Source organism: Lissotriton helveticus, chromosome 12 (assembly GCF_964261635.1).
Source record: "Lissotriton helveticus chromosome 12, aLisHel1.1, whole genome shotgun sequence".
Taxonomy (NCBI): Eukaryota; Metazoa; Chordata; class Amphibia; order Caudata; family Salamandridae; genus Lissotriton; species Lissotriton helveticus.
This window is the reverse complement of record NC_136073.1, coordinates 309,180,921-309,194,662: the sequence shown is the minus strand read 5'-3', so window position 1 is coordinate 309,194,662 and position 13,742 is coordinate 309,180,921. Positions and strand designations below refer to the sequence as shown.

Below are 13,742 nucleotides of genomic sequence, written 5' to 3'. Positions count from 1 at the left end.
GGGAATAACGAGCAAAGCACTACATCACCCAGAGAGCCAAGTGTGTGGCCACGCCCGTAGGGCAGGTGAGAAAATAATTAGCGCGAATGCCGGAAATGGGTTCATCGAATCCAGAAGAAAAAGCGCCTTTGAGAGGCGAGATAATTTACCTAGAAGAGAAAAGCTGTGAAGCCCTTTGTATGCATGCGGGCATTAAAAAGAATTGAACTTGAAGAGTCTTCCTGTGGCCTTTGTGTGAAGTGTGTCACCCACTTTCGAATTCATATATATATATATATATATATATATATATATATATATACGCTCAGCGCTTTACAACAGTCTTGTTGCAAAAGATCACAAATACAGTGATAGTATCGGAGCATGGACAGAGAGTTTCAGCGGGTTATGTAACCCAGGGGCATTGAAGACTTGGAGTGCCTTCGCTGAGTGTCATAGTTTAGGGCCGCGCTCCTGTTCCAGGGAGTAATGTCATTAGCACTTCTGCAGCTCCTGTCCCTTCGCTAGGGAATGATTTAGGAAAATATTTTTGAGCTGTCCTTTGAATTTTGGAAAGGAGGGGATAGTTCTGATGTGGGGGGGAATAGAGTTCCAGATTTTGGGTGGGTTGATGCGAAGGACCAGCCCCGTTTTTTTGTTTGCGTGCTTTCAGCGGGATGAGTAGTAGAGTGTTCTAGCTGCTGAAGGTCCTGGTCTGACCTGCTTTTTTGAGTTTGGAGGCCAGCATTCAGGTTTGCCTGTGTGAAGGGCGTTGTGCGTGAGGCAGGCTGTTCTGAAACTGGCACGCAATTCAACTGGGAGCCATTTTAGTTCCCTGAGTGTGGGTGAGATATGGTTGAATTTCTTCACTCCTGTGACCATTCTGGCTGCTGCGTTTAGAGTTGTTTTGAGGGGAGCAAGGTGTGCCTTTAATGTGCCTGAGAGGGCTGCGATCCCATAGTCTAATCTAGATAACGCCAATACTTGGGTGGCTTGTTTGAGCTCCTTGGGTGGGATGAAGATTTTATTTAGTTCATTAGCTTCAGATTAAGGAAGGCGCTCTTGGCGGAATTCTTAATGTGTTTGGTCATGTTCAGTTTCGGGTCTAGAGTGAAACCTAGTGATTTTACAGAGTAAGCCAGGGTGAGGTTCCAGTTGAGCCCATCAATCGCTTTTAGCCATTCCGCAATTTGTGGGTTCTCTTCTTTGTTAGAGATGAGAAGTATTTCAGTCTTGTCTTGATTAAATTTTAGGTGGTTACTTGACAGCCAGTGTTGGACTTCTCTAAGTGTGTCATTGAGTCTCTGAATGTCCTCAATGGAGGTGGTTTCCATATAGATCTGTGTGTCATCAGCATACAGGTGGAAGGGGATGTTGGCTTTACTGAGTAGGGTTGTGAGTGGTTCCATGTAAATGTTGAAAAGTTGCGGGGAGAGCACTGAACCTTGGGGGACTCCCCTGCTGACTGGGTGTAGGTCAGACGCAAAGTTTTAGATTATTATTCTTTGGGTGTGGTTGTGAATGAAGGAGGAGAACCAGTCTAAGACCACCTCATCTAGACCTGCCCTTTCTTGAAGCACCTTAATGAGGAGTTTGTGGTCGACCACATTGAAAGCTGCCGATAGGTCTAGGAGAATGAGAAGGCAGCATTTGTCCGCATCAAGTGATTTGTGGATATCATCAATGACGCTGAGGATCGCGGTTTCCATGCTGCAGCCTTTTCTGAAGCCCGATTGGTGGACATCGAGGAGGTTGAAGCTATCCAGGTGCTGAGTTGGTTGAAGGAGCACACATCTTTCTAAGGTTTTGGATAGAAGAGGTAAATTAGAAACTGGTCTGAAATTATTCAGATCTTTTGTGTCTAGGCCAGTTTTATTTTAGCAGTGGCGTGACTTGACCGACTTTAAGGCAGTCTGGGACAACTCCGGATCTCAGGGAGCTATTTATGATCTTGCACCAGAGCGGAGCAAGAGAGAGTTTAAGCTTTTTGGTCAGTTGAGGAGGAAGATGATCTAGAGCGTGGGAGGAGGGCTTGGATGTGGAGATCAGTTTGACTATCTAAGCTTCCTGTATAGGGATGAAAGATTTCTGGGGTTTTGTAGGGGGCGTGGATGTGTTGTCCTTGGTCCCAGGCGAGATGCTCTTGATGAGGGGAGTGATGTTGATGTCCAGTGAGAGCTCAATCTTGTTGGTCTTGTTCTTAAAGAACTTTGCAAAGTTGTCACAGAGCTCTTTGGAAGCCTGCACTGAGGAGATAGCTGGCTTGGAGGTTTGTGGTCTAATGATGATAAAGAGCTCCCTAGGCCTGTTTTTGCGTTGTCCAGCGCGGTGTAGAAAAATGAAGTTTTTTCCTTCTGGATGTGTTTTTTATACTTCCATCGAGTGGCTTTGAGTTGCTCGTGGAGGATGTCGGAGGGGTTGCTTCTCCAGAGTCTCTTTGTGGCTCTTAGTTGTCTCCTTTCGGTGTTGATGTCATTGTTAAACCATGATCTCGATGGAGTTTTCCTGTTTTTTTTATTTCAGGGGGGCTAATTGATCAAGAATGGACGTCATATTTGAGATGTAGTGCGAGGTGAGTTCCAATGCGGAGAGGTGATCAGATGCGCTGGGGAGGAGCAAGCCTATCCTTTCCTCTAGGTCGGCTAGGGGAATCTGCATTCGATTTCTAGACCATTTGGGGGGGTGTCTTGTGAAGGGGCTGGAGTAAAGTATTTTGGTTGAATAGGATGTTGTGGTGGTCAGACCAGTCCACGGGGAGGACGTGGCCGATCGTAACTGCTTCCCATTGTGCGATAATGGCATCTAAGGTTGCTTCTTTATTGTGGGTTTCTTCTGAGCAGAATTGGGTCAGATTGTTGTCCTTAAGAAGATTATTTAGGGTTAGAATTAGTGAATTGTTTACCTCATTCCACCATAGGTTGAGGTCACCGAGAATTAGGTTGTTTGAGTCACCGAGTGAGCAGTGCGCAATCAGATCAGACAAGTGTTCCCCCAATGCGGAGGTGTTGCCTTGGGGTGATATAGGAGATGGCAAAGTATTGCTCTACTGTCGTTTGTCTTGATGTGGGCGGTAAAACATTCAATTGTGCTGTAATTGAAGGTGTCCATTTCTACAATGGCAATGTTGTTCTTATGTATGATTCCTATGCCTCCACCTCTTTGATCTGAGAGCACTGCACTGACAGTCTCTCAGCCAGAGACGATTAGAAGGTCTTTATGACATAGCAACAGCGGGTAACGAGTTTTGTTATCAACCATTTACTACATCATAGCAATGATTTACCAGATTTAGAATGTGGTGTAAACAATAGAGGCTTTCTTTAGAAGCCATGCTTAACAAAGTAATTAGAGACATGTTTTATACATGGATTGCAGACTCGTATGTATTATAGTGACATTCAACCTACACAGAGCGACTGAGGTCTGTCGAGTCTCTGTATATTCATTTAATCATCTTTGCTATTGCAGGACAGTATTCTAGAGACTTCTGAGCCCCTATAAATAGCTTAGAGCAAAGCATTAACTAACACTTTGCCATCTGTTTCTTTGCAGGGCAGCCACGTATTTGTCACATGCCATCCCTGATTTCACTGATAACTGCTTGATTAATATCATAAGATGCGGGGAAGATTTCTACGCTACCACAGAGACAAACTACATACGGAAGATTGACCCGCATACTCTGGAGACGCTGGAGAAGGTACAACACTTCTTTTCTATTCACCGTTAGGAACCTGTCCTTGCCTTTGCCTTGAAGAAAGTGATTTCATGTTTGTTTGCAGCATTTCATATGATTACTTACTGTATTTGGACATTTATTTGCGTAACTGTTAAAGGGCTGATGATATATTTGAGATGAATTACAAGCTATGTAGAGAAAAACTGTCACACAAAACAAAGACATCTTTTACTGTCGGTAAGGTTGTCACAAGGAGAATATGTTTCAATATCCATTGCATTACTGTGAAAAAAGTGGATTATTGGTTGGTGATGCGAGACCTTACTAATCAATAATATCACTAATCTTTATCAGGTCCAGTTAGGGCTCTTTAAATCAAACCGTAGCTCGGTCCTGGGTAACTCTGACACAAAGCAGCCAGGCTAAACTCAAAGAAAAACAAGTGTAAAACATTTACCAGGTCTAGAACAGTCAATAAGTAAGAAACACAACATAATAAAATCCTACTCCATTTTATAAAAATAGAATATATTTTTATGTTTTATTAGACACCAAAATGACAAAAATTAGACGACAAGAACCAGGGTTATGACTTTTCCAAACTTTTCAGGCTGTCTGGGATCTCAACTGCTGCAGGTAACCAGAAGTGGCTCCTCGAAATTTGGTGCAAGAAATGAGAATTTAGAGTTTTAATTGTCAGGACATGTCTAGTTTACATTTGACATGTCCCTCTTCTTAATATCTGGTACTAGGCCTTATGGGCTATTAAGCCCTGCTTTAAGGGTGACTTACACATATTTAAATGGAAGATCTGGGCATAGCAAATGTTTTTTTTGGGCATGTCAAGTTAGCACTTTACAAGACTTAGCTGGAATGGCAGACCTAGAGCCCTGATTTCACTCTGTCACTACTCTGGTGGCACAATAAAGGCTGCAGTCCTCTGGTGTCTTACACTTTTTACCATATACTAGGGACTTATAGGTAAATTAATATGTCAACTGGGGATTAGCCAATTGCACAAACATTTTGATGGGTCAGAGCATATGAACTGGGGCCTGGTCAGCGTGGCCCAGTGCACTTCAGAGTCAAAAACCAGCAGCATCAGCCAAAAAAGTAGAAGGTGTTCATGCAAAAAGATCCCTTTCCTTACAATTACGATATAGTATTTGGGGTTAGGTATCTGCATAGCTGAGAAATAAAGTCTTCCTTTCACCATGAGCACAATGTTGTTGTGTTATGCTTGATGTGTTCTAAAAAGGCCTAAATAAGGTGATATATAGTGATATATGTATAATGCTCCACATCATTATCTGATGGGTCCTTAAAAGCTTGTGATTTTTCAGACTCTCTTTAGAATGTTAGAACATCACCTGACAGGTTACTCAAATTACTCCAGATATACCATCCTCCTAGAGGTGCTGACCATTCTGTAAATCTCCATTTTCTTCAAGAAGTCAGTCCACTTGCTACAACATACATCATGTTTTCGATACAGATCGACATGTTGTGGGTCTATTTTTAGGGAGTGAATAACTCTCCAATTTGCTGATGTAATGCCAAATGCGAAATTGGAGGTCTTTTCTCTGGTGGAGGTCCCTGCCTACACCATGTACAACTGCATTTGGCCGATTTATTAACATATCTGTAAGGTTGCTAGTAGTAACTTTAGGGTGATATTTTGAATTTTACCAGTCCTCAGACCTAGGTGTGGGGAGGAGGGGACACTTATTCCTACTAATAGATGTAAATCTCCACCAATAGTTGCTGAATTTCATTGATTTATGGGTACTCCTGGAGTGACTCAATGAGTGTGGAAAATTCCACTCTTAGATTCCCCGTTATGAATTAGGCCCGTATTCTTTTTAACAACTCAAAGGCAAGGTGATTGCTTGATGGCTCTTTTTGGTATTGAAATATGGTGTATGCCATTTAAAAATGTCCCACTCAAAATTTTGCATTTTTTTAGTAGATTTTCAGCCCAGTTGCCTTATTTATATATGTTCTTTACTTTTTTTTTTTTTTTTTTATTTTTTTTATAAAGCAATTTTTTACAACATTTTTACCCCCCCCCCCCGCACCCCCCCGCACCTGACAATATACCCACAGGGAAAAAAGAAGAGGGTTAGCCACACCTAAGTATACTTTACATGACTTTTAAATATGATACCACTAAAGGAAAATTTCAATAATGTACTAACATTCCACACCCATTAAAAACAACAAAAAAAAGGTAAAGAAAAATAAGAAATACATGTACATTTTGTCCAATTTCTACATTTCCTATACATTCACCATCCTATTTTTCCAGTCTGCAATTGGCTTCCAGATCTGTACGCCTAATGCTCTACCTTTCTTCCCCCTCCTAGCATAGATAGCGTTTTCAAGATTATACATATGTAATAGCCTAGCGAGCCATTGCTGCATCGAAGGTGGTAACTTATCTCGCCACACTGAGGCTATGCATAGGCGAAGAACAGCCGTAGCCACAAAAATGAAGCACCCAAGTTGTTGTTGGGATATGTTTTCCTCCACCCCTAATAGAATTACTTCTGAAGACAACTTTAATTTAAAGTTCAAAGATTTATCAAAAAATGCTTCAATACTACTTATTAGTGGGAGAAGATTTGGGCACTCTGCAAACATATGTTTCATGTCAGCCTCCAAACTATCACATCTTGGGCACCTAATCCCCTGTGTCCCTCCCCACTGAGCAATTCTGGCTGGGGTATAGTATAACTTGAACAGAGTTTTGTAGTGTTGAGCTTGTAGAGCCGATGAACAAAGAATATCCTGTCCTAACTGTAATGATTTTTCAAAAACACCTTCAGATATTGCTAATGCTTCCATCCATTTAGCTTCAAATTTTCCTAAGTCATCCCCTCTATGCTCTATAAGTTCTGCATAAAACCTTTTTATTGTGCACGAATTTCCCCCTTCTATTATCTGTAGTATTGGATTGTCCGTGAATCCCATTGGGCCCCCTCTTTTACTACCCAGAAAACTTCTTGTCTGTAAGTATTTAAAAAAACTCCTTGTACTAACTCCGAATGTCTGCTGAATTTCTATAAATAGCCGTACCCCTGACTCCCCTATTAAGTCACCCATCCTTTTAACTCCCAATCGGCCCCACTCCTTAAATATACTGTCAGAAAAAATCTCTGGAGGTAGCATAGGATCCTCTGTAAGCCTAGTATGTGCATGATACCTTCCCAGACCAAAACTCTTTTTAAACACCTTCCAGACTTTATATGCAGCTTCTAGCGTCTTGAATCTGGTTCGTTTAAAGTAACTTGGTTCAGAATATCTAAGGAATGCATTATTTGTCTCGTCACCTAGAATTAATCCGTACACCTCTGTAGATCCTGTAAAGTTTTCCCTTTCCCTCTCAGCACCTCCCAACAGACCTGTCATCTGCTGTAGTGCCGCTGCCCAGTAATACATTCGTAAGTCTGGAAGTGACCATCCTCCCCTGTCCCCGTGGCAAGGACATGTATTTCAAAGCTCTTCTGGTCTTGCCCTGTGACCAGATAAATCGATTCACCATGCTCTCTATCTTGGTTAGCCAAATGATATTAAAAACAAGCATTTGCAATGCAATAGGTCTCGCAGTAATTAAAGTTTGAGCTACTGACGTTGCAAATAATGATGCAACGCCAATAGCTCAAACTTTAATAATGCGGCCCTGAGTACTGTGACCTGTTCAGTGAAGCTTGCGGCACGGCCTGCTCTGCAGTGGGGCTTTTTCTGTCACACGTTCCTTGGGGTCTAGAAGGGTTTAGGATGTCAGGGGCATTGCTTGTTTATTTCTACTGTGTAAAGCATTGCATGCGCCTTTATACTACGTTTAGGCGCTTTCCAAACATTCTGCACTGCCCGGTGTACACACAACACAAAAATAATAGCAGCAGCACATGCAACAAACCTACACGAGAATCTGCAGAGAAATAAATGGAATTACCCAATTTATGCCCCCTCAGCCCTTATTTTAAGCACCAAATAGTAAGGGGATACAGTGTAGGAATAATTAGTTGACTCTGAACCTAGAATCTCTGTTTCATACCTGAACAAGCTTGTGTGATCCTGTGCACACCGTGATCTGCCGTCTTCGACGCACTCACAAACAGTTTCAGGAGAAGCTTAGACGATCCTCTATAATAACCTACTTAGACCACAGTGTGCATTGACTGGTGTTTATTTACCGCCCCCCAGTTTGAATGCTGGACAGGAAGGAGGCGAAGGAGCGAGGCGTCCGTCTCTAAGTATACTGCCATGCTTCCAGGCTAGCGGGACGAGGACCCCGATGGGTTAAAAAGAAGGCGTCGACGAGTCTTCCGTTTCTAGGCAACGGCCCCACCGGCACCAATCCCAGCGCGGCTCCTCGTCTGACGTCAGAGGAGCTGCGCTCGGGATTTCTGAGGCTCCCGAGGTTCCCGGGCTGCGGCAGTGTTTACGGGAAGGCAACTTTGATTTTCCCTACAATGCCGCTGTGGGAGGTGGCGGTGATTTCAGAACAGCGCTCCTTCTGGCACAGAGCTCCACAGTGCCTTCCCATGCGTAAGGGGAGAGGAGCCCGGTGAGTGGGGTTGAGGGTGGGGGTGTTCGCGCGTGTGTCTGTTTGAGTGTGTCTGTGCGTGCGTGCGTGCGTGTGTCTGTTTAAGGGGGGGTGCGTGTGTGTATGCAGCGTGTGTCTGTTTAAGGGGGGGTGCGTGTGTGTATGCAGTGTGTGTATGTGCACATGCGTGAGAGTGGCTTTGTTTGAGAATGGGAATATGAGGCACGGCGACGTGCGCGCTCCCGAGGTTAAATCTCGGCCAGGAAAAGCGCGTGGAACTCTGCTGTCCACATTCCCCCAAAAGTAACTACATAAGTTGTCTCGCCCTAGACAGCAAAGCTTCGCTTTGCTTTCGTCTAGGCGAGACCTAAAAAGTGGTATCGTTCTAAACAAATACAAAAATTTCGGCAGTAAATTCATTTTTACATAGTTTACCCTACCTACTATAGACATGTGCAAGTTATGTACCCTATCTAGATCCTTCCTTGCTTTATTAATAATTGGATCAATATTAATCTCCACCAACTTCTCCAATTCTGCCGTGATAGTAATGCCCAAGTACACCCCTTCACTAGTCACCCGTTCATCTGCACATTCTGTGTGGAAGTTCTTTATAATTTGAGACTTGCTTTTGTTCAGGGCATACCCTGCCGTCCGCCCGAATAATTCTGCCTCTAATTCAATTTCTCCAATTGCCTCCGCTGGCCTAGGTGTGATAACCGCAATGTCGTTCGCATAAGCAAGGCCTTTAATATCCCCCATACGAGTAGTTAACGGCCTGATTTTAACATTTTGCTCTAGTCTCAAAATCAACGGATCGATGTACATAGCAAATAGGAGGGGTGAGCACGGGCACCCCTGCCTTGTGCCCCTGGTGATGGCAAAGGGTGAGGTGCGACCTGAGTTTACCCTAACGCAAGCCATGGGCTTCGTATATAATGTTTGAATCACTCTGATAAACCCTTCACCAAATCCCCCTCTCCTTAACACCGCCCACAAGAACTCCCAAGCCACCCTGTCAAAAGCCTTTTCGGCATCTAAAAACATAGCAGCCATAGGGTTCCCCTCCGTGCCCTGAACATCAAATAGCGTAACCATCTTCCTGATATGCAACGTGGTACCTCTATGTGGTATAAAGCCATGCTGATTTGTACTAACAATCTGCCCTATTACCTTGGAAAATCTAACTGCCAATACTTTGGAGAATATTTTTAAGTCTGCGTTGATCAGGGTTATAGGACGATATGAGCCTGGTTCTGTTGGCTCCTTCCCTTTTTTGAGTAATATTACGATATCTGCCCCAGCCCAACTAGCAGGGGTCGATAACCCCGACTGTACTCCCCTAAACGTTCTCACTAAATCCAGAAAAATTGAGGATATGAATACCTTATAGAACTCTCCCGGTATCAGATCAGGTCCAGCTGCTTTACCAGAGGGTAAACCCAATATTACTTCACTAATTTCCTCGTCTCTAAAGCAGGCGTCCAAGTATGCTCTATCTTCATTATCTAACACTTTGGCAGGTATGTTCCGTAAGTAGTCCAATATTTCCTCACTATCCCTATCTTGCTCCTCCTTATAAAGTTTACTATAAAACTCCCTAAACACCTCAAGTATCCCCTTATCGTCCGTGTGTATATTACCACTACTATCTTTTATTTCTTTTATTTCCCCCTTCGCTAGCCTTTGTCTGGTACGCACTGCTAAGGTCCGGCCAACCCTTTCACTACACTCATAACAGTTCTTCCTCCTTGTATCATATATTTTAGCCGCCTTAATTGCCATTCCTTCTACAGCCTCTGTCTTAGCTATCGTTACCTCCAATAATCGTTGGGCAAACTCCTGATGGTCTATCGTGGCCTGAACCAATCTTGCTTCCGCCTCTAACAGGGCAGTATTTAGCAGGTCATTCCTTATCTTTTCTTTTTTTTGTTTAGCTATACTATAACTGAGTGTCTGCCCTCTAACCCCTGCCTTGAACGTATCCCAATCATTCCCAGTACTAGTACTCCCCCTGTTAAGATCCCAAAAGTCTTTAATCCAGGAATGCATGTGTGTGATATATTCTTCATCTTTCAATAATTCTTTTTCAAACGTCTATGATTTTGCCCGCCTCCTGAACCCACTGCCTTCCACGATAAGCTTTAGGGGATTATGATCCGACAGGATTCGTGGCAGTCTTTCTATTTTCATATTGGCTAGTAATGACCTTGATGTAAAAAAATAGTCCAACCGGACACATTTACGATGTGGTGCCGAAAAGAATGTGAAACCTGGATCCAAAAATTTCTGTGCCCCCCATACGTCTACCAATGCGTTATTCCTAGCCATACTCAAGATTGCTCTACATACCCTCCTCTTCCTGCCTTGATATTGTCCCATCGCATCCAAACCCAGACCTGTGGCCCCGTTAATGTTAAAGTCCCCAGCTAGGATAACTCTTGATGCCCATGAAGATAATTCGATATCCAAAAACTCAAATAGCTCTGGGTCATCCTCTGTAGACCCGTAAATAGAGCCGATAGTGACCCATTCCTCTCCTATAAAACATTCAATCAAGGCACATCTCCCCCATTGATCTTCGAATGTATTCCTTGTTCTTATATCTAAGTGTTTTGTCAGAATAGCAACCCCCCTGATTTTAGCCCCCTGTTTCGAGTGGGCCAGCAAGCGAAACCCCAGTTGTTCCAGCATAAATGGTTTGTTCCCCTCTATATGGGTTTCCTGGAGACAAATAAAATCAGCTTGAGTGTTCTTCAGCAATAACACTACCCTCTGTCTCTTTATTCTATCCTTCAGTCCACATACATTCATAGTAACTATTCTAATACTTGCACTCATAGACAATTTTCGATAATTCCCACATTTATTGACCCTGAATCAACCATTACAGCTCTAAATCTCTTGCACCCATACTGATTACCGTATTTCTTGTTACTGTATGCCTTCAGTTCCTTCTGTTTCTCCCTCCCTTGCCGTTTCCAACTGCCATACTTCCCTTCCTTTCCCTGTACAATCAAAACAACTCCCTTTTGTCCGGTGCTTCCCCCACCTCACGAACCCCTCCCCCCCACTCCCCCATCACAGGCAACTAGGTCAATCCTGACCTACGTATGACTGTTTCCCAGCCCCTAGAGTGCCGCCACCTTCCCTCTCCCGTCTAGCCTCGCCCTTGTTTTCAGAGTGCCGATAACATAGAAAAACTGCCCAGTGATGAAACCAGTGAGACCAACTCTCCTGTCCGCCTCACCTACTCCATGAACCCCTTGCTAACCCCTCCACCGCATAGCCTAACCACACAACATGTTTTAATTAGATAACCATCATTGCTGAATTATTTAGTCCATGTTTATTCCCGTTCCATCGATGCCTGGTCTGACAACCCCATGTCTTCTATTCTCCTTTAATTCAGTCAAAAAACTCTGCGCTTTAACTTCTGAGAAGAACATTCTTGTGTGCCCGTCTGAAATTACTTTTAGTCTTGCAGGGAACAAGAGATAGGCCTCGCATCCTATTTTTTGAAAGGGGTCTATCATTTGCCTCAATCTCCATCTCCTTTCCACCGTGACGTGGCAAAAATCGGGTCGGGCAAAGAAGGATGTCCCTTTGAAGGAACGGCGATCCTGTCGTCTAGCATTATCCATTATCTCCTGTCTAGCCAGGAAATTCCCTACATATATAAGCATTGCTCTTGGTTTTACATTCTGTGAGGCCCCATAAGATTTCTTAATTGTCAAGGGGTACCTATGTGCTCGCTGTACCTCAACGTCCCAGTTCCAAACGGTAATCTCTGGAAATGCCTCTTTCAACAAGGTGACCACGAAAGCTCTCGGATTTTGCTCCTCCAGACCCTCCGGAATACCCAATAATCTAATATTGTTACGCCTTTGCCTGTTCTCTGCATCCTCAGCCTTCCACTGCAAGTCCTCATTAAACTTCTCCTGTGCAGCCTTAAACTCTTTCCATTGAGATACTTCCTCCTCTAAGTGTCCTGTTCTTTCTTCGACTTCAGTCACACGACCAGCCATTTCTGCGTATAATTTATTCATTTTACTCAGAGAGCTCTCTATTTTCTTACTCACTCGTTTAGACCTTTTAGTCTCTGCTCTAGCTTCCCCCTGCATCTGTTTAAGGGTTGCATAGAGTGTCCCCATTGTGGGACTCTGACCTTGATTTTGTCCACCGGTCGACCCCGGATGTTGGGCCCTCCTTCCCCCTTCCTCTTGGTATATTTTAGAGGTTGCCGAATAATCCCAAACCAGCTTTCTAGACATCTCCATCTGTGTAGGGCTAATCCTGCTTTGCAGTTTTCCGGTATGCTGCAGTTTCTTCCTAACTGCGGTAGGTTGTTGCAATTTATCGTCCAGAGAGGATTGAGTTTGATCCGGCTCTGAGTCATGGTCTGAGACAGTTGATCCGCTGAGCGCTGAACTCCCATCAGATTCGTCTGTTTCAGACTCTGGTTCTGCTTCCCCACTTTTAGACATTGCAGAAGCTCTGTCTGTTTCATCCGTTTCATCATTTACTGAGTAAAAAATCTCTTCACTTGGTGTGCCTGGTATCATGCCTGGTATCATGCCTAATACAGAGACTCCGTCGGTGCCAGAAACAATAGAAGCATTAGGGTTAGCAGTAGAGGTGTCGGCACCCCCTGTCTTGGCTATGTTTAGTAACGACATTGCCCCTGCCAGCCCATTTCCTAGCATGTTCCTATTTAAATTTAAGTTCCTTGTGTTATCGCCTGTGCCTGTGGCTGTGCCTGTGTCTGGATTACCCAGAAGTGAATTGAGTTGGGTACCTAGCAGCACCTGTGTCCCCTCTAACCGCTGTAGCCCCATCTCTTTATCTCCCTGCCCGTTGCCTTTTGTGTCCATCGAGCTGACTTCACCGCACAAGCTCTGACTCAAACTCGGACTCTTTATTAGAACAGCCCCCACAGCCCCCTCCAATATACTATTAGGGCCGGTAACCGCTATCACTGCCTCAGTCGGTAACAGAACATTGCCGTCAGATCCGCCTGGCCCAAGAGTCAAATTAGCTGGCTGTACCTCAATAGGGGCGGGAGTCAGGTCGTCTGAGTGCTCCTCGCTGAATGCTAGACCCAGCTCAGCCTGTCGACCTCCATCCGCATTCAGCGGCTCCTTGGAAGAAACTATAGTCTTGCATAGACACTGCTCCTGCTCCATACCCTCCGGCTGCAGCTCTGCTATTCCTCCTGGTTTCGGATCCATCAAGCCGCTCTCCACGTACTGCCTGCTCGGTGCTCCCGCTCCTGTTGCTTGTTCTGACGCTGCCACCTCAGCTGCCACCTCAGCCGCCTCGACAGACTTTCCCTCCACCAGTGACACCATGTCTGCAGGGGTTGTTTCTCGCATCGCGGGCAACGCTGGGTCAACCTCTTGATTCACCAGGTCCTGACCCCGCTCCCACGGCAGCTCATTGTTGGTATCCATTGAAGTACCCGCAAAGGACTCTGCTAAGGTAGGTTGCCGTAGCGCCCCTCGCCCAGTTTTAGGGGTTGTCTCTTTTCTT

At 44.5% G+C, this 13,742-nt stretch overlaps 1 protein-coding gene across 1 annotated transcript in view; it reads left to right on the top strand.

Annotated features, from left to right (window-relative positions):
- Positions 1-13,742, top strand: part of BCO1 (beta-carotene oxygenase 1) — a 236,689-nt gene that overhangs the window by 53,323 nt on the left and 169,624 nt on the right. The window contains exon 4 of the mRNA XM_078670768.1: positions 3,532-3,679. Within this exon, the coding sequence (XP_078526894.1) occupies positions 3,532-3,679 (148 nt within the window). The remainder of the gene's footprint in view (positions 1-3,531; positions 3,680-13,742) is intronic.